The following is a 17507-nucleotide window of genomic DNA, read 5'->3' as shown; positions in this document are numbered from 1 at the left end:
TTTATACAAAAAGTTTGTTTTAAACGTTTTAGTTAAGAAAAGTAGCTTAAATTATTTTTCTAACAACTCTCTCACATCTTGACCAAAAAAAACTACTATTTCACATCACAAATCAGTTTTGATCGTATACCGTTTATTTTGCTTTTTAACCAACCAAATTGATTTTGAGATGCTTATTCTGCACCCACCACCCACCACCCACCAATAGATTCAAAACTAGGGAGGATAATTGAAGGGAGCTGAAGAACACAAGAAGTAAATGGGCCCTAAGTTGCTTTTATGGGCCACGTGAAAAATGGGATAGGTTAATAGGTTATGGTAGGGAGAGAGAATCTTTTGGTAGATTTATTGGGTTATCCTCGCGTAGGTTTTACGCTGTCCATTGACTTCTTCTGTAAGCTTTTTTTCCTTTTTTATTTATTTATTGAATAATTGACCGGTCAATTAAATTAAAGGAGCAAAGGAAGTAGGACGAAAGGACATTATATTCGCCGCGAAATCTGGACCGTACGATTCTCCGACTACGAAAGGGGCAAATCTGTAACTTCACTTCTTCGTCGTCTTCGATTTATATGGAGCTATAGAGAGCGAGATTGATTGGCGAGCTTCAGAGAGAGAGAGAGAGAGAGAGAGAGAAGCAGATATTGTAAAGAGAGAGAAGCAGAGAGATGGCTAGTGGAATCGCTCGTGGTCGTTTGGCGGAGGAGAGGAAATCGTGGAGGAAGAATCATCCTCATGTTCGTGTTTTTCTTCTCCAATTTCAAATTTTGATCCTTGGGCATGTGTTTAGGGTTATCTAATTGTACTTTTTGATGGTGAAATTAGGGTTTTGTGGCGAAGCCTGAGACTGGGCCCGATGGGTCTGTGAATCTAATGGTGTGGCATTGCACTATCCCTGGTAAAGCCGGTGTAAGTTTATAAATAGCTTTGACAAACGTGAAATTGGGGTTCATCTGTTTCCTTTTACCTTTGCCTGGTGTTTACTTATGTGTGTCAAATGGTGAAAGTTAGGGTTCATCGCTACTGTTAATCTCTCTGGTTTTCTTCTGTTAAGTCTGTGCTGTTCGTGTTCTGATGCTTTTAAGTCTTTAAAGTTCTTCCCTTTCTTCTTTGTGTTTGCTGTTTGTTTCTCCTATTTGGGCTTATTCCTTTGTTTGAACATAGAACAATTGAAAGATTGTTTTTTATTTTTTCGTTGCTTTTGATGTTCTGAACTGGTGTATAAAAATGTGTTCTTGAAGATGTCTCTGATTTGTAGCTTGCTTAGCTTTTCGACCTGGTTTATGGTTAATCATTCTTTTAGTATTGTTCATAGCTAAAGTTAACAGTACACTGCAGACTGATTGTGAAGGTGAATTCGTTGTGAATGTTAGTAGCTTTATCTTCACTTGTGATGATCTGGATTTCGTGTTTATGAATTTTGGTCTAGAAAATAAAACAATCTGAACCTTACGTTCTTGATTTTGAACCATATTGTTCATAGTGAGTTTACTTGACACTGCAGACTGATTGGGAAGGTGGATTCTTTCCATTAACGATGCACTTCAGCGAGGACTATCCGAGCAAGCCTCCCAAATGCAAATTCCCACCAGGCTTTTTCCACCCTAATGTCTATCCATCTGGAACCGTCTGTCTCTCCATCCTTAACGAGGATTCCGTAAGTACTCTTTTCTTTACATTTCTCCATGACCAAATCATCTTCCTCAAGTTCTCTGTTGATATGGTTATGTTGATAGGGGTGGAGACCAGCCATCACTGTGAAGCAGATTCTCGTCGGTATTCAGGATTTACTTGACACCCCTAATCCTGCTGACCCTGCACAGACTGATGGTTATCATCTCTTCATTCAGGTACTCTCTCAGCTACAAACAACCCGATAAACGCTTATGGCAGCAGCATGGTTTCTGATTGCGAACTTTATTCTGATGAGATTCAATTTTGATGAAAAAATTATGCAGGATGCAGTTGAGTACAAGAAAAGGGTTAAGCTGCAGTCCAAGCAGTATCCTCCCATTGTCTAGAAACCTTCGAAGGGAACACCAAATCTGGTGACAAACCTCTGAATCTTTTGTTGTCTTTGTGATTGTGTTTAAATGTTGTTGGGTGAATGAAAACTCCTCATTTTGCCACCTTTGAGACATTACTAGAATCTCTATTATTTTCTGAAAAAACAATCATCTTTTTTTTCTCTATTAACTGTTAATATTCTTGGTACTTATTCAGTTGGTGTTTGCTTCGGTATATTATACATTAACTAGGTTAAGACATTATATATATAAATAATTATATATATTATATGTTTTTACATGAAATAATAAGTATATATTGAATAATTAAAAGTCATTAACATATATAATTAAATTGGTGAGAACATATAATTAAATTAATTTTATTAATCCAAACAATATTTTTTTTCTATTTGATAGGATATGTAATTAAATTTTAAATAATATTAACATACATATTATATTTTTAATAATGATGTTTATTAAATGATGATTTCTACTCATATATTTTTTTTTATCATTTGTATCTTTTATATTAAAAACTTTGAATAACTGATAACAAAATTTTCATTGTGGGATTAATACTTTTAGTAATTTATAATTTTTAAAAAAATTAAGTTGTCAATGTTCATTCAAAGCTTTTATAAAAAATTGTTTAAATTAAATTTCGAAACTAAAATATTTATGTATTTGATATGGTTTAAAACAATATATATATATATATATATATATCAATCTTAATAATTAATTAAATTTGATTTTTTACTTATATGATTTTGTAATTATTTGTATTTTGTTATAACAAAAAATTTAAACCATGGATCACAAATTTTGAATGTGAGAGTTTTAACAGTTTTAGTAATTTATAGTTATTTTTCAAAATTCAAAATATAACACGTGGCTACAAAAAGAAGTTGTAATGTTTCTCAAATAATATATATCGGATTATGTTCTCTGGTCCATTTCTAACCAAGCCCAACCTGATGTCTTATTTCTCTCAAGACTAGCGAATCTTTTTATTATTTCTCTCAAGACTAGCGAATCTTTTTATTTGGGAAATGAAAACTACTTCTAACACTTGAAAAGTTGTCTGACGTAAATTACGTGACGTAAATTACGTGCTCGCAAGTGTTGTTCCGTGTTCTTAATTGTGTGTACTAGTGTTTTTAATTGTTCTCTGAAACTCTTAGATAACTAGCAAAAATCAGGGTTCATATCGTAAATCAATGCTAGTGAAGAGCACGCATATCTAAATACACGACGCGAAAGAATATTTAAAGACTTGTACCAATATCCAAGTCTTATTCAACGTAACAAAAACGAAAATGGAAGATGAAAATATCATTGATGACTGGAAGATGAAAATATCATCGGGCCTAGTGCTTTCAATGAGATTCTCACACACGACTGCCAGAGGTCGCGAGTTTGACTCTCTGTTAGCGGGGTGGTACTGAAACCTCTCCAAAAAAATTATGTCCACAGATGGCCTACAGATTTCTACGGTGCTAATAGAATTTTTCTGGATGCGAGGTTTTTCGGGGTGGAGTCAGTCAATATAAAATGTTTACCCACAACAGTTTTTAACCACGCTTCTGTAGTCGAGTGGTCAAGGCGTTCCGTAGATCCCCAAAGAATCCGAGTTCGAATCCGCACCGCACAAGATTTTCACTGTACATGGCCACCGGAGCTTTCACATTTTCTCTCCAGGATTGGTTTATTACCAAATTGGAAGATGTTAGTGAAGAGACTGCACACATTAGTTTACACATATTGTGTTAATTATCAAAACTAATTATCAATGAGATGATTGACCCTTCTAATAAAATCATAAGAAAATGATACCAAAGCCTAAGAAACATCAGAAGATGATCCATAGTTCTTCCTTGATATCATCATAAGATGATGCACTCACTGCACTGCACTTTGTGAAATATACTATGATTTTAATTAGATCACTCTGAAATTCTTCAAAGTAAAACTATGAGATTTAGTTAATACTGTTTTTAACTATAAAACTTCATTAAAACACTTCAAAACTATTAATTTTTTCTCAAATCCATTATTTAAAATATTTTTAAATAACAGTAAATTTCAAAATACATTTTATAAATCACAAGTTTACTAGCAATAGATTTTTTTATTATAAAATAATTCATATTTAAATAAAATTTTTCATTTTTAACTTTTTGAATTTGCCAAACATTTTGTTCATAAGAGAGAACTTTGATGCCAAATCTCAACTTATTAAGTCATTTGATGCCAAATCCCATGGACTCCCATGGTACTGACCTGGCCTTACATGAGAATTTTGGGACGTTTTCGAGTCTTATCGGCAGTCAAAACCAGCAGCAGCCTATTGGAAGTAGTTTTCAAGCTCCATTTTCAAGGACCTGGAGTCCTGGACCTCCAGACTCATACAGTTTCCCCATTGCTCTCTATCGACCGTTTCCATAATCTTATGGATCAATGTCTTGCTAGCGGTAACATCCAAGCACACTACGTGCGAGGAATTCATGAATATTTTCGAAACGACAACGCAATCGATGGCATGTACCATTTACGATTATCGGCATATGTTTATTATGTATATGGTGTTTACTTATACGACATCATCATGTTGTGCAGAGGTGAGCAAGCTGTCGGTCGTGCCTACCTCGACATGCTTGGTTGGAGGGAGTCTCCAACTAAATTAGACGGATGCTGGAGGCAAATTAAAATTTCGCTTCATGGAATTGCTGTTGCGAGACTCCCAGTTTACACGGCGACTTACCAAGAGATAAGAGCTGCTATTACATGTCTTCGTAATAATATTGGTCGAAGATGCAAGCTATGCTTCTACTTTAGACAGATGCAGAAATTTGTTTACATGATATAGTGTGAGGCTTTAATATTTAACATATTTAGACAGTCCATTGTCTATCAGATGGAAATTAGAAGGCGCAAAAAAAAAGTTCGAATATAGACAGATTAAAATTATCAATAAATTTAATTTTAAAACTTAAAAATAATTTACTAAACATTTATTATACATAGGATAATAAACATGTTCATCTTATAATATTTATAAAAATGTTACTAATTCATAATGCAAAGAATAAAATTATCAAATTATCCAAACATTTATTAAAACATACAAATAATTTACTAAACATTTATTATACATAGGATAAAATAATCAAAATGTTACTCATTCATCTTATAATATTTTATAAAGTTTAAAATTTATATTAAATATTACTCTAACTATTTAAATTATTTTCAAATTATCATCCCCCATACGGCGGGCCGGTCCTAGTTTTATATATAATTCTTCTCAATCTCTATCTCTCTTTTTGTTATAAATTACAGTTTTCATTTTGATTTTTTATAACATATATATATATTTTTCATATATATCTTGTATAAAGCTAAACATCACTCACATATTTTGTAGAAAAGTAAAGTAAACCAATGATCATTACTGATTTTCTCATTCTTATTAAAGACATTCCCCCAGGAAAGTACCACTCCAGAGGTCCGTGAATCTCCGAGGGCCATTGTAAAGTTGATTGTGAAACGTGGGCGCTCCCAAAAACGGCTGAAGGACGATGTGCGAAAGATCCTAAAGGCACTGGAAATATTTGTTGTTGTTATTATTAATTCTTCTGAAAATCTTATATAATAATTCTATTATCAATAAAAACATGCTATGAAAACAACAGTTTGTGGGTTTATATACACAAATATGTTCATTTATTAAAGAAACTATGTCAAACAAAAAATAATTATTCAAAAAAATGATTTTCAATCTCATTAAACTGATAACAAATTTAAAATTCTAATTCTTTATTCAAAATTTAAATAATTAGTCATTTCATTTCAACCAAATTAGCCTGACCAACGACAATTTTATATCACACTGAACAAATTCTCTTAAGAGAGCCCACAAGCATTGAGAATTTTATATTATAACGATTTGACAATGTACAAGCTTTTTTCTTTTCCTGAGAACTCAGAAGGATTTTGATTATAAGCTGACCACAATTACAAAGATGGTGGTATACAAACCCCGTGAAACTTAAGTCCACACATGGGAGGCAAGTTAAAACAACTAGAACAAACAACACAACAACGATTCAATGCTCGAAAGCTAAGCATAAAGGATTAAACCAACTAAAAGCTTAACTAGAACCACAAAAGACAAATGATGCACAGTTGAAACCGAACTTCTCAATTTACCCTCGCTACATCATGTCATTGCGCTGTCGAAGCCGTGAGTTCCCTTCGAACTTCGAAGCAACCAAAACCCTCTTTACCGGAACGGCCGTAGATATTATTGAGCCATTCATACGCAAAGCGGAGATATATGTTTTGAAAACGGAAGCTCTTTTAAAACCTCAAACAGTTGTGAAATATTCTTTCATATATGTTTTTCTATATTCAATTTTTAGTTATTAACTAAATTATATTAAAATTATTAATAATATACCTATTAGATACTTTGAGAAGATATTACATAATACTGATACTCTTACAAACCAAGAATCTAATACTTTTTTTGATAAAAATGTAAATATCATTAGCAATAATGCAATGAAAGTTTGATTACAAGAGATCTTGCAATCCCATTTTGGTAAAGAGCATAATCCACTGCTTAGAACCACCCCCCCCCCCCCCCCCCCCCCCCCCCCCCCAGCAACCCCAAAGTTTTAAAAAGACTTTAAGCATCAACTTAAATCTAAGCCCAGCTAATACATCAGTTTAAGAATCTAATTGAAAATATTTATTTATTCATCGGTAACATTATATTTTTGGTTTCTCATGTACCATGAACACTTCCCAAAATATGTGTGGTCTGCCAATAGTATGTTAAACCAATAGTGTTATGCGAAAATCACTCATGCGCGTTTTCCTCATCAAATAATCATTGAACTATATTGATGAAATATTTGCATGTTAATATGTGTATTATTATGGTTCGAGAAATATGCATTTTATAAGTACTTTAAACTTTTCTGACCAGTCTTTGTCTATTCTGCTCATTGATAAAGACTTCAGCATATTTCAGATTCGGTTTGACCTCTTAACATTCAAATATATAAAAACAGAAAAAGTGTCGTATATTTTTTTTTTGGGAAGTTTACTTAGAATAACTCATATTTTTAAAAAAATTATTAGAATTTTTTTCTGGTCTAAACTGCCCTTTTGTATAGTTATAGCAAACAAAATGAATTACAAAATTGCCCTCACAAAGTGATCGACGGCAGATTTGTTTCCAAAAAATAAATCTATCAAATATTAAGCTTATCTATAAGATCTGTTTAGAAAAATAAATCTGACAGTAGTGTGGTGACAGACTTTCTTAAAAACGGCAGATTTTTTCATACGACATAATTGATTACCCTATTTATTTGAAAACAGTTTTTTTTTAGAAATATATCTGCTAAATGATATAGCAGATTTGTTCATTCGATAGAGTTGATTGTCCGATTTTGATTGGAAAATAGATTTTTTGAGATATGTCTGTCATATGATGCAACAAATTTTCTATAAATGATAGATTTTTTTTTTTGTTAGATTTAAACTTTTATGGCAGAATTATATATCCGATTTAAATTTGTAGCAGATTTTTTTTTATTTACGAAGTGACAGATTTTTCCACAGAAATATGGGTTTGAGTAAACCAAATGTTAATTTAATGTTGAATTAAACTCGATTTACTTTGATACTCTCAATCTCAAATTAAACAACTTATAAACATTGACATTGTCTCTCCTTCACCGTTCTGTAGACGAGGATGATGAACAAAAAGGTTTAATCAAACTTGGTTAAGAAAAGATTGATAAATGACTTGGCATTATAAGCCCTAGTAGAGGCTTTGTTTTTGTTTAACCGTTTTCCAAATTCAACACAGATTTTGTAGTCATCTAGTGGTTAATTGAAGCAAAGTTTCTTATTGACTAATTAGAATTCGAAATATGGTACGTGAGAACTTCTAAAGGACACAAATGTGTTTCTTGTACGTTATACCAAACCAAAACTTGTTCTTAAACCTTGACCAAATAGTTTACTCTGAACTGGAACAAAATTCCATTGTCAAAACTGAGTACATACCAGACTTTTTAACCTTTTCACTACTTGAAAGTTTACTAATGGACCAAACACAAAACAGAAGTGATTGGAAACAAACTAAATCACTGCTTCTTAACTTTGTAACTATACCCACGAACATTATCAGAAACCATAGTAATCTACACCAATTTCAAGAAGCTCTGTCTGCTAAAGAATTTGCCTGGAGCTGTTTCTTGCTTCAGAAGCTATCGTCCTCGAACAGTCCAACCTCCATTACACTTAAAGTTCTGCTTCAATCCAATTCAGATTCTATAAAGTTTCGATAAAAAAGGTGGAGACCATGACTTTGTAACTAGACCCACTACTGATTCCACATGTCCCCAGTGTGTGTGCAGCTTCCTAAGCCTGTTGTTAACATGTAAAACATTCAGTTTCTTTTTGTCAACTAATAAAGCATTCGGTAAAGTGTTTTAATTGCAAACAAAGAACATGTATCTATTTGAAGACTGAGATAAAGGCTTATATTGCCTAGCTATCTCAGTTCTTCTCTTGGCTTGCTCTGCGCTCTCAGACAATTCTGTATAACAGCTTCTTTTGGCTACCAACCGTGAAGTGTCCTTTGAGCAAGTGCCCATATTGAGCCTCTCTCTCTCTCCCTCTCTTTTTTTTTTTTTTCATAATCTTTTTTCCTTTTGAAAGCAGTCTTGTTCTCAAACAAATTGAGCCAAGCCTTTCCATCAAGATGTATCTAATAGCAAACTTGAAAATGTCTTATGGGAAGTATGTTACAATACTGTATAGCCACACTCCAGCCCATACCCATCGGATGCCTCTAACCTTTGTAAGCCCCCAGTTGGCGTAAACCGCAATCAAAGAGGCAACATGCATTTGTAAAAATAAAAATATATTAAAATAGGTATCAAAAAGCATACTCAAACTTATGAAAAACCCAGAACCGATCTTTTGTATTCAAACTTGAAGGAGTTATCGAACTGGAAACTAGAGCTAACAAAAATAAACAGTGAATAGCAAAATTAAAAACAAAAACCGATTACTTGATATCAAAGTCGATGGAATGAGAATACATGTTAAGAATATGTCATAAAAACTTAGAATTGCATAGATTTAGGACTTACACTTTCAATTACCGGCGGATTTGACAGAGGCGAAATCGGATTTAGGGTTCCTCTTGAACGACAGAGACAACAGCGAACTGGGTTGGAGGTGACGAAATGCGGCTGTGACGGAAAAGACGTTGTCGGAAACGGAAGTGCAAGAGAGGAGTCTCATTTGGGATCGTCGTTTTCGAAAGAGACACTCTTTACGCAGACTTGTTTTCTTTTAAGAGTAGGTTCAAAATATTATATTTTAAAATTAGAAATTCATTATTTCAAAATCGATATCTTTTAAAAAAGGAAACAAAATATTATCAAATTATATTATGTTTTTAAAATTAAAAAAATTAAAAAAAAATAGCAGCTACAGAAAAAAGATTTAAAAAAAAATTTTAAAGTCGTCAGCAAAACACTAAACCCTAAATCTTAATCCCTAAACCCAAAATCCTAAACCATTGGGTAAACCTTAAACCTTGGGTAAACTCTAAACCCTTGGGTAAATCCTAAACCCTTGGATAAATCCTAAACTCTAAATAAAAATACTAAGCCCTAAAACTCTAAACCCTAAACCCTTGAGTGTTTTAGTGTTTAGTGATTTTGATTTTGAGTTTAAGATTTATCCTAGAGTTTAAAATTTATCCTAGAGTTTAGGGTTTACCCAAGGGTTTAGAGTTTATGATTTAGGGTTTAGGGATTAGTATTTATGGTTTAATGTTATGCTGACGACGTTAAAAATATTTTTTTTGTAATTACTACTATTTTTTATTTATTTCTTTTTACCTTTTAATTTTAAAAAAATAATATAATTTGACAATATTTTGCTTCCTTTTGTAAAAGATATTACACAATCCTATTGGTTGGTGAACCTAGAGGTTCATCCTAGGGGGTGAACCCAAGAATAAGTCTTTTTTTAACGAAAATAAACATTTGCCTATTAAAAAGTTTGGTTCTTCAAAGTTACTAATTAACGTGACGATGACACATGTCAATTAAAAATTTAAAATGATGACATGTGTAAAAATTTTATCATAATTAATAATATAAATATAATAAGATAATAACACAAAAGAATTATTTAATAGTAATTTTCCTTTTTTAAAATACTAAACAAAGATAATAATAGCAAAAAATTATTTGATGGTTTTTAGTTGACAATAATTTTCTTTTTCTATTTTTTTTCCTTTTTACAATTCCTAAACAAAAAATATGTATAATAATTTACTTAATACTAATTTTTTTTTTTGTAAAATCGTTTTATAAAATATAAATAAAGATAACAGCAAAATATTATTTGATAGTTTTTTTAGTTGACAATAATTTCAGTTTTATAATTTTTTTTCCTTTTTACAATTCCTAAAAGAAAATATGTATAATAATTTATTTAATATAATTTTCCTTTTCTAAAATAAAAAAAATATAATTGTGAAAATTAGTTTGATAGTAATTATCCGTTTATAAAATCTTCTACAAAAAAAATTGTTAAAGAGTGTTTAATTGTAGTTTTCTTTTTTTATTCTTCAAATCTAAAAAAAGTAAAATAAGTATTTCCAATATTTTCATATAATAGTAGACTATTAATTAAATAGTAAATTTTCTGTTTAAGAAATCATATTCCAAAAAGGATTACAAATTTTTTTTGTAACTAAAAGGATTACAATTATTCACATCTATATATAAGATTAAACCTCCTATATTTTATCACCAAACATAATTGCTTAATATATCATAATTAATAATATAAGTATAATAAGATAATAACACAAGAATTATTTAATAGTAATTTTTCTTTTTTAAAATCCTAAACAAAGATTATAACAAAAGATTATTTGATAGTTTTTAGTTGACAATAATTTCTTTTTTTCTAATTTTTTTCCTTTTTACAATTCTTAAACAAAAAAATATGTATAATAATTTACTTAATGCTAATTTTTCGTTTTCTAAAATCATAAAGAAAATATAATTGTAAAAATTTGTTTGATAGTAATTATCTTTTTATAAAATCTGCTACAAAATAAAATTGTTAAAGACTGTTTAATTGTAGTTTTCTTTTTTTCTTCAAATCTAAGCAAAAAATGTAAAACAAGTATTTCAAATATTTCCATATAATAATAAACTTTCTTATTTAAATAGTAAATTTTATGTTTAAGAAATTATAATCCAAAAAGGATTACAATTATTATTTTTTTTGTAACTGAAAGGATTACGATTATTCACATCTATATATAAGATTAAACTCTCCTATATTTTGTCACCAAACATAATTGATTAAAATCAGAAATTCTCTCATACAAGAAAAACATTATGTACGTTTTTTTATTATATAACTTTATAATTATCGTAAAATATGATATTGTTGTGCGTAAGTTATTGGCACAATTATGTGTGTTAGTTCCTATAGACGATATAAAATTGGTTATTCTGTCATAGTAAGTCAATGTCAACATCAATTTATTATGTTACGTCAACAACGATTGAATGCAATATAAACGGTTTATTATGGATATGCGGGTTAGATAATAATTTTAAAATCAACAATAATTGTTATGATTTTGATTGTCATCAGAGTTTAGTCAAAATGTCAACTAGACACTTCTTACAATAAGACTATGTTTGAAAAAAAATATTTACTATTTTCTAACTGAAATTGTTATTTAATTTGCTATCATGCATTATCAAGGAAACAATGAATTCAGAAGGTTATTTAACATTAAATCAGTTAAAAATATTAAAATGTAAGAAATTTGAAAAAAGAATAAAGAACTTATAGGAAGGAATATCTCATACTTAATAAGGGTAATTTTTAAAAAAAATCTTTTAAAAATTTTATTCAAATTGATTTTTTATTATATAGGAAAATACAATCAGGGTTGCGTGCATCATTCTCTTCTTGAAAAGCTTGGAGATGAACTATGTGAAGGAATTATTATTGACATCTTCTATTTATAATGTGCAAGATTGCAGTAAGAACTATAAAATCTCCGATCATAAATTTCAGATAAGAGTGATTGAGAGAACAACAACTGCATATTTGTGAAATAACCGTTACCTCAAATACTCTGTGAAATTTTGTTGATTTCAACTATAAAGATTTTGCTCAACTTAAAAGATACAAGAAACTATTGATTAGATGATAATATTCATGCATTTATATATATATATATATATATATATATATATATATATATAAATAACTTTTTTTGTTACATATGTGTAATTGGTATATCAATAATATGAAAAAGCTGATGTTCAAATAGTTACTCTAACTTAATTGTTAAGGAGATATTTTTCTATAAATAACAGTAGCACTTTTTCTCTATGAATTATTAGTCCAATTCCGTTAAGCAATTTCAGTTTTTCTTTTTAGTAAAATTGAAATACAAGCAACATTATGAGCTGGACAAGTAGAACTATTTGAAGATATATATCGCGCTGTGAAAATGTGATAATACTGTTATTATCATGAAAGTCTTTTATCAAGAGATATTCATGTGTAATTTTTTTATCAGCATCTTCTGAACTAAATTCTAATAAAAAAATTTGGATGTTTATTTTATTAGTTAACTCTTATTAGTTGAAGAATTTAATATACTAATTTGTATTATTTCTATTAGTTTCAGCTATGACGATGGTTGCTTGGTTAATCTTGGCCATATGATTGAAAATCCTTAAATGAATAATGAAGTTTATGAAGCTTGATATTAGTTAACATATATATATTTATGTTAACTTATATGAGTTAACTATATTTAGTTAACATAAAAAAAAATTAAAAAAAATAATTATTTATTTATATATTTATTAGAATCATAAATTCCATATTCCTAAAACCTACTCCACCCCCTCAATTCTAAACCCTTAGTCTAGATTAGTTAATCTTAGGATTATAAGTGTTTTTTCTTTTTAAAAGTGAGAATAAAATTGGTATTAAGAATGTGGTATTTTTAGTAATTTTCCGTATAATATTGTCACTAACTAAATTGACTTTATTTAGCTTTCAATTTTTTCATTTTAATTTTTACTTTGGTTGAGTTTAGTTTAAATTTTTAGGTATGAGTATTTTCTCTAGCCTTAAATACAAAGTTGATAACAATTTACATATTCACCATGATTATAAATACAAATACTAATAGGAATTTATGTGTGTAAATGAGTTTGTAATTATAAAATAAATATTTCACAGCTTATGCAAACAAAAAAAATCCTCAATCTATAATTAAATAATTTATTATTTTTATGTTTTTACTAAAACATCAAATAAAATCCGTTGCAACGAACGGACCTTATCTAGTATATCATACAATAAGTAAAAGCAGAATACGCTCAACGCTGAGACCGTCCACGTCGGATGAAATAATTAGCCAATCCCGTCGCGTCTTTCTTCCACGTATGTACTTCGTTGGGCTTCATTAAGATGGGCTTCGTTATGTTTTATTTCCGTTATGTAGTTGGCCCATAAGCCCATAAGCTTGGCCAAACGGATAGCACCATATCGAGCCTCCGCGAACCCTAGCTTCATTCTCTCTTCCGCAGACCGCATCGAACCTCGACGAACCCTAACTTCATTCTCCCTTGCGCAGACAAATATCTCATCCCTTTCGTCCTTCCCACTTCTTCCGTTTATCGGTTTCGTCTGTTCAATCACCCCTCCATCAAATCCTCATTAACCTCCATTAATGGATCCCTTTCGCATCCCTCACTCTGATTTCTTTTATAACCCCGATCATCCCACCAGTTTGATTACCCGCAATACTATCTTCTCTTCCGATGAATTCCAACAGCAAAAACTCCGCATCCGGCGATCTTATCTCCAAGAAACCTAACGGGAAGGACGCTGTCTCCTCCGCCGCACTGATGAAATCCTCCGCCACACGGACGATCCCCTCCGCCGCATCGATGAAACCTATTGGCCAATCCGGTGTCTCCGGTGATTCCTCTTCGACAAGACGTAACGGCAAGGCCGTTGTCTGCTCCGATGTCCCCTCCGACAACAGCGATCGCGTCGTGTTCTTCAAAGATGTGACGTTTGGACCACAGGAAGACGAGTTAAGATTTCGTTTGATCCATTTTTGGGAGGCAAGAAACGCATTCTCGAAGATACTTATGGTTCTAGAGATGCTTCTGGTCGACGAAAAGGTTTGTTCCGACATCTTTTCCTTTTTTTTTATTTGTTTATGTTGCGACACAGATTACTAACAATCGTGATTTGTTTGTTCTAAACAGGGCACTGTGATTCAGGGATTCATCCCACCATCAAGGATTGACACTTATCTGCGACACATGAAGCCCGGTTCCACCTACAGACTTACCAATTTTTTTGGTTCTAAGACCAAGAAGGTGTATCGGGTTGCTGATCCAGACGTGACCATTGCGTTCTCATGGAAGTCTTTCCTCTCCGATCTCAAAGACAGTTCGACTCGGTTTCCTGAAGACCGATTTCGTTTCCATGGTTATGAACAGTTCGAAGCGGCCTGTGACCTCAAAGGGGATCTGTATGGTAAGATCTCTCATATTTTATGATCTGTGCTCAATCTATCTGTTTATGTTGATCAGATATCTCTTGATTGTTTATTAAGTTATGTTTTTATACGCAGATTTTATTGGTCATATCAAATTGGTGAATGAGCAGGCTCTTAACGAGAGTCTTGTGCTTGATGAAGTCGAGATAGCTTCTGATCGGCGAATTTTGGTTCATGTTCAGACACATGAGTGAGTCATCTTAGTTTTATGCTCTAGACGTATACTTCTTTGTTTAATAAATGTGTTCTCTTCGATGCAGTGGTCCTGTGATGAAGCTCTACATATGGGACAAGGCAGCAACAGCCTTCTGAGAGAAGTTTAGATCGCTTGGAAAACCTCCGAGTGTTATCATGGTGACAACTGTGAATCCTAAGCGTTTAGGAGGTTCGTATTATCTAACTATTGTTGTGGTATATAGATGTTAGTAAGTTGCGTGGGAATCACAGTAGTATTAGGTGTTGAGAAGGGTTGTTTTATGGCTAGATTGTTTGATTAATTTGTTATTTTTTTGGTATGGAAATTGGTTATGCTACAGGTGCTTTGTCTCTGTCATCTCTATCATCTTCACGGGGTTTTTTTTGATACGGATGTTCATCCAACCAGGGAGTATCTGGCTTGGTATGTATTCATTTATATATTTGCACCGTTTACGTTAATCTACCGACTGTGTTGCTTATTTTATTTTTTTGAACATTTTTAGGCTTGAATCAAACTCGGAAGTTGCTAATAGAGTTAATGCTGAGATTGTCACCAAGGCTGAGACAGCTACTATAGGGGAGCTACTCACTTACATGAAGCAGGAAGGAGCGAAGGTATGACATCTCATGCTTTCATACTTGCGTTGGAATTAGATTTGTTATTGAGTATCTTCACTGTTGTAATATTATAGGTTGCTTGGTTCGAGTGTACGGCCACCATTGATGATGTTGTGCGTGGCTCAGCATGGTACTACATTGCTTGTGGTGGGTGCAAGACTAAAGCTACTAAAGGACCTACCACGCTTATGTGTAAGAAGTGTGGAAAAACTGAGATCACTGGTGCTGCAGAGTAAGAATTGTTATTATATTTTTTGTGTCATATACACCATCAACGTCCATTATTAATGTGTATTTGAAACAGGTATCTCAGCAAGCTCTCTGTCTATGACAACAATGATCATGCGAGCTTTGTACTTCTTGGTGACGCTGGGTTTGAGTTAACTGGGAAGAAAGCATCTGTATTGGTTGAGAGCTACTATGAGGTAATCACATACCTGTCCATCATTCAATTTTTGGTTGTGTTCTAACAGTTGTTTAAATTTATATAGGCTAATGAGGGATCAGGAGATGATCATGTAGTCCCGGTGCCTCAAGCCCTTATTGACACCATCGGACAGAAACGCACGTTCGTTATCAAGATATCAAAGCACAACTTGGAAGGCAAGACTCAAATTTTAACTGTCACCAAGGTACTCCCTCTTGAGGTTCCAGCGCTTGGATACGATTTAGCTGCCGACGTGGTTGTCTCTCCTACTGCAGGTCGAAAAGAGGTGCTGATATGATTGTGTCAGATGATGCTAAGCGTGCAAAAAGTGGCTAATATGTTTTGTGTACTTGGGTTGTGTTTGAAGAACGACTATCTGTTTGTTCTTTTTCTTCTGGTTTTGCTTCTTCTTTGTTGAAATATTATGCTTTGGTTCATTTGCTTCAGTTTTTGTGTTGACATTATTTATATATCGTATGCTCTATTTGGATATTTTAAGCTTCGCTGGTTCATTTGTTTATGTTGAGGTTTGACCTTTTTTAAGTTGCTAAAATTTATACAGTTTTTTCATTTTTAGTAATAATTATGTTGTTTATTTTAAAAGAATAAGGGACAAATAAAAACTTGAAAAAATTATTTTACCTTTATATTATTATTATTTTTTTGGCATTTGTGTAGTTTGCAATTTTTTTTATAGTAGAATACGAGATATATTTCTTCCATATAGATTTATAAAATTATCTCTTATTTCTTAAAGTTTCATTTGTAATAAAAAAACAATCTATCTTTTTATGAAACCACAACATCAATTGAAACAAACATAAATTGATACATTATCACAATCCTTTAAAGTTTATGAAAATTTTCATATCTCTTACTCTTATTATTTGAAACAAATAGTATATTAATATTTATAATAAACAATTAAACATTTTCAACTTAAACCAATTGTAATTTTTAAAAGTATAAATAAATTATTTCAAAATGGTTTTAACAATAGTAAAATTATTTAATTTGGTTAAATAAATATATTTATATTTTAAATATTTTAAAACTTGAATTTTATTTTCTCCAAGTAATAAAAACCCTAACATTCTATCTGTTACAGAAGCCCTATTTTTAAAACCAGTGACTTTAACAGGTCATCTTCTTTACTGCAGGAGGGTGGCGCCTATCATAGTTTAAATCATTATGCTTACCTTGATATTTCGTGGTCTCGGTAAGTCACAAATCTGCATCCTTTGTAATGTTTTTAAGTTTTCAAAGGTGAGCTTAAGTATAACTTCTGCAAGCTCATCATCTTCCCACATGTTTCTCAACTTTCAACTATTGTATTAACTCTAATGATCTTTTCTAATTATATTCTCTTCCAGTTTCTTCAATTTATGGGATGAAGATCATTGTTTACACGTGAGTAAAAACTTTGGAATGTTTTTTTGTGCGCTTCCATAAGTAAGAACTATCTGAATCTTTACCTCTTTTGCACCCATATGATTTTTAGATGGATTTTGGTGACTGTTACATTCATCTTGAGCGGAACATTTCTTCTGCTACAGAATGGTAAACACATGCTCCA

The 17507-nt window shown here is 31.6% G+C and overlaps 2 protein-coding genes and 1 long non-coding RNA gene across 4 annotated transcripts; 2 read left to right on the top strand and 1 right to left on the bottom strand.

The window, feature by feature from the left end:
• The first annotated feature begins 382 nt into the window (after nucleotides 1-382).
• LOC106432128 (SUMO-conjugating enzyme SCE1) lies at nucleotides 383-2190 on the top strand. The gene is made up of 5 exons (XM_013872969.3): nucleotides 383-737; nucleotides 826-909; nucleotides 1505-1657; nucleotides 1737-1850; nucleotides 1959-2190. Exons 1-5 carry the CDS (start codon nucleotides 669-671, stop codon nucleotides 2019-2021), a joined length of 483 nt encoding a protein of 160 aa, XP_013728423.1. The 5' UTR covers nucleotides 383-668; the 3' UTR covers nucleotides 2022-2190.
• Nucleotides 2191-8012: 5822 nt separating this feature from the next.
• Nucleotides 8013-9465, bottom strand: LOC111207091. Of its 2 annotated transcripts, none has more exons than XR_007325233.1 (2): nucleotides 8877-9465; nucleotides 8013-8462 (listed from the first exon to the last, which is right to left on the bottom strand). It is a non-coding gene; the product is annotated as an uncharacterized LOC111207091 (long non-coding RNA). The 2 variants fall into 2 exon arrangements; XR_002659311.2 differs by having other exon boundaries at nucleotides 9194-9465.
• Nucleotides 9466-15039: 5574 nt separating this feature from the next.
• On the top strand, nucleotides 15040-16229 carry LOC125588451. The gene is made up of 6 exons (XM_048759794.1): nucleotides 15040-15099; nucleotides 15225-15307; nucleotides 15390-15501; nucleotides 15579-15736; nucleotides 15809-15929; nucleotides 15996-16229. The coding sequence occupies exons 1-6, from the start codon at nucleotides 15040-15042 to the stop codon at nucleotides 16227-16229; spliced, it is 768 nt and encodes a 255-aa protein (XP_048615751.1).
• Nucleotides 16230-17507: the final 1278 nt, after the last annotated feature.

Source organism: Brassica napus, chromosome C6, assembly GCF_020379485.1.
Source record: "Brassica napus cultivar Da-Ae chromosome C6, Da-Ae, whole genome shotgun sequence".
Classification (NCBI taxonomy): Eukaryota; Viridiplantae; Streptophyta; class Magnoliopsida; order Brassicales; family Brassicaceae; genus Brassica; species Brassica napus.
The sequence above is the reverse complement of the archived record's forward strand: the minus strand, read 5'-3'. Positions and strand labels throughout refer to the sequence as shown.

What these genes read in the sequence shown, in the direction of transcription:
- LOC106432128 (XM_013872969.3), top strand. Translation starts at nt 669, where the DNA reads ATGGCTAGTGGAATCGCTCGTGGTCGTTTGGCGGAGGAGAGGAAATCG. An exon ending in GGAGGAAGAATCATCCTCAT is followed by an intron (nt 738 to 825) that starts GTTCGTGTTTTT and finishes TGGTGAAATTAG; the next exon opens with GGTTTTGTGGCGAAGCCTGA. An exon ending in CTATCCCTGGTAAAGCCGGT is followed by an intron (nt 910 to 1,504) that starts GTAAGTTTATAA and finishes TTGACACTGCAG; the next exon opens with ACTGATTGGGAAGGTGGATT.
- LOC125588451 (XM_048759794.1), top strand. Translation starts at nt 15,040, where the DNA reads ATGGTGACAACTGTGAATCCTAAGCGTTTAGGAGGTTCGTATTATCTA. An exon ending in ACCAGGGAGTATCTGGCTTG is followed by an intron (nt 15,308 to 15,389) that starts GTATGTATTCAT and finishes GAACATTTTTAG; the next exon opens with GCTTGAATCAAACTCGGAAG. An exon ending in TGAAGCAGGAAGGAGCGAAG is followed by an intron (nt 15,502 to 15,578) that starts GTATGACATCTC and finishes GTAATATTATAG; the next exon opens with GTTGCTTGGTTCGAGTGTAC.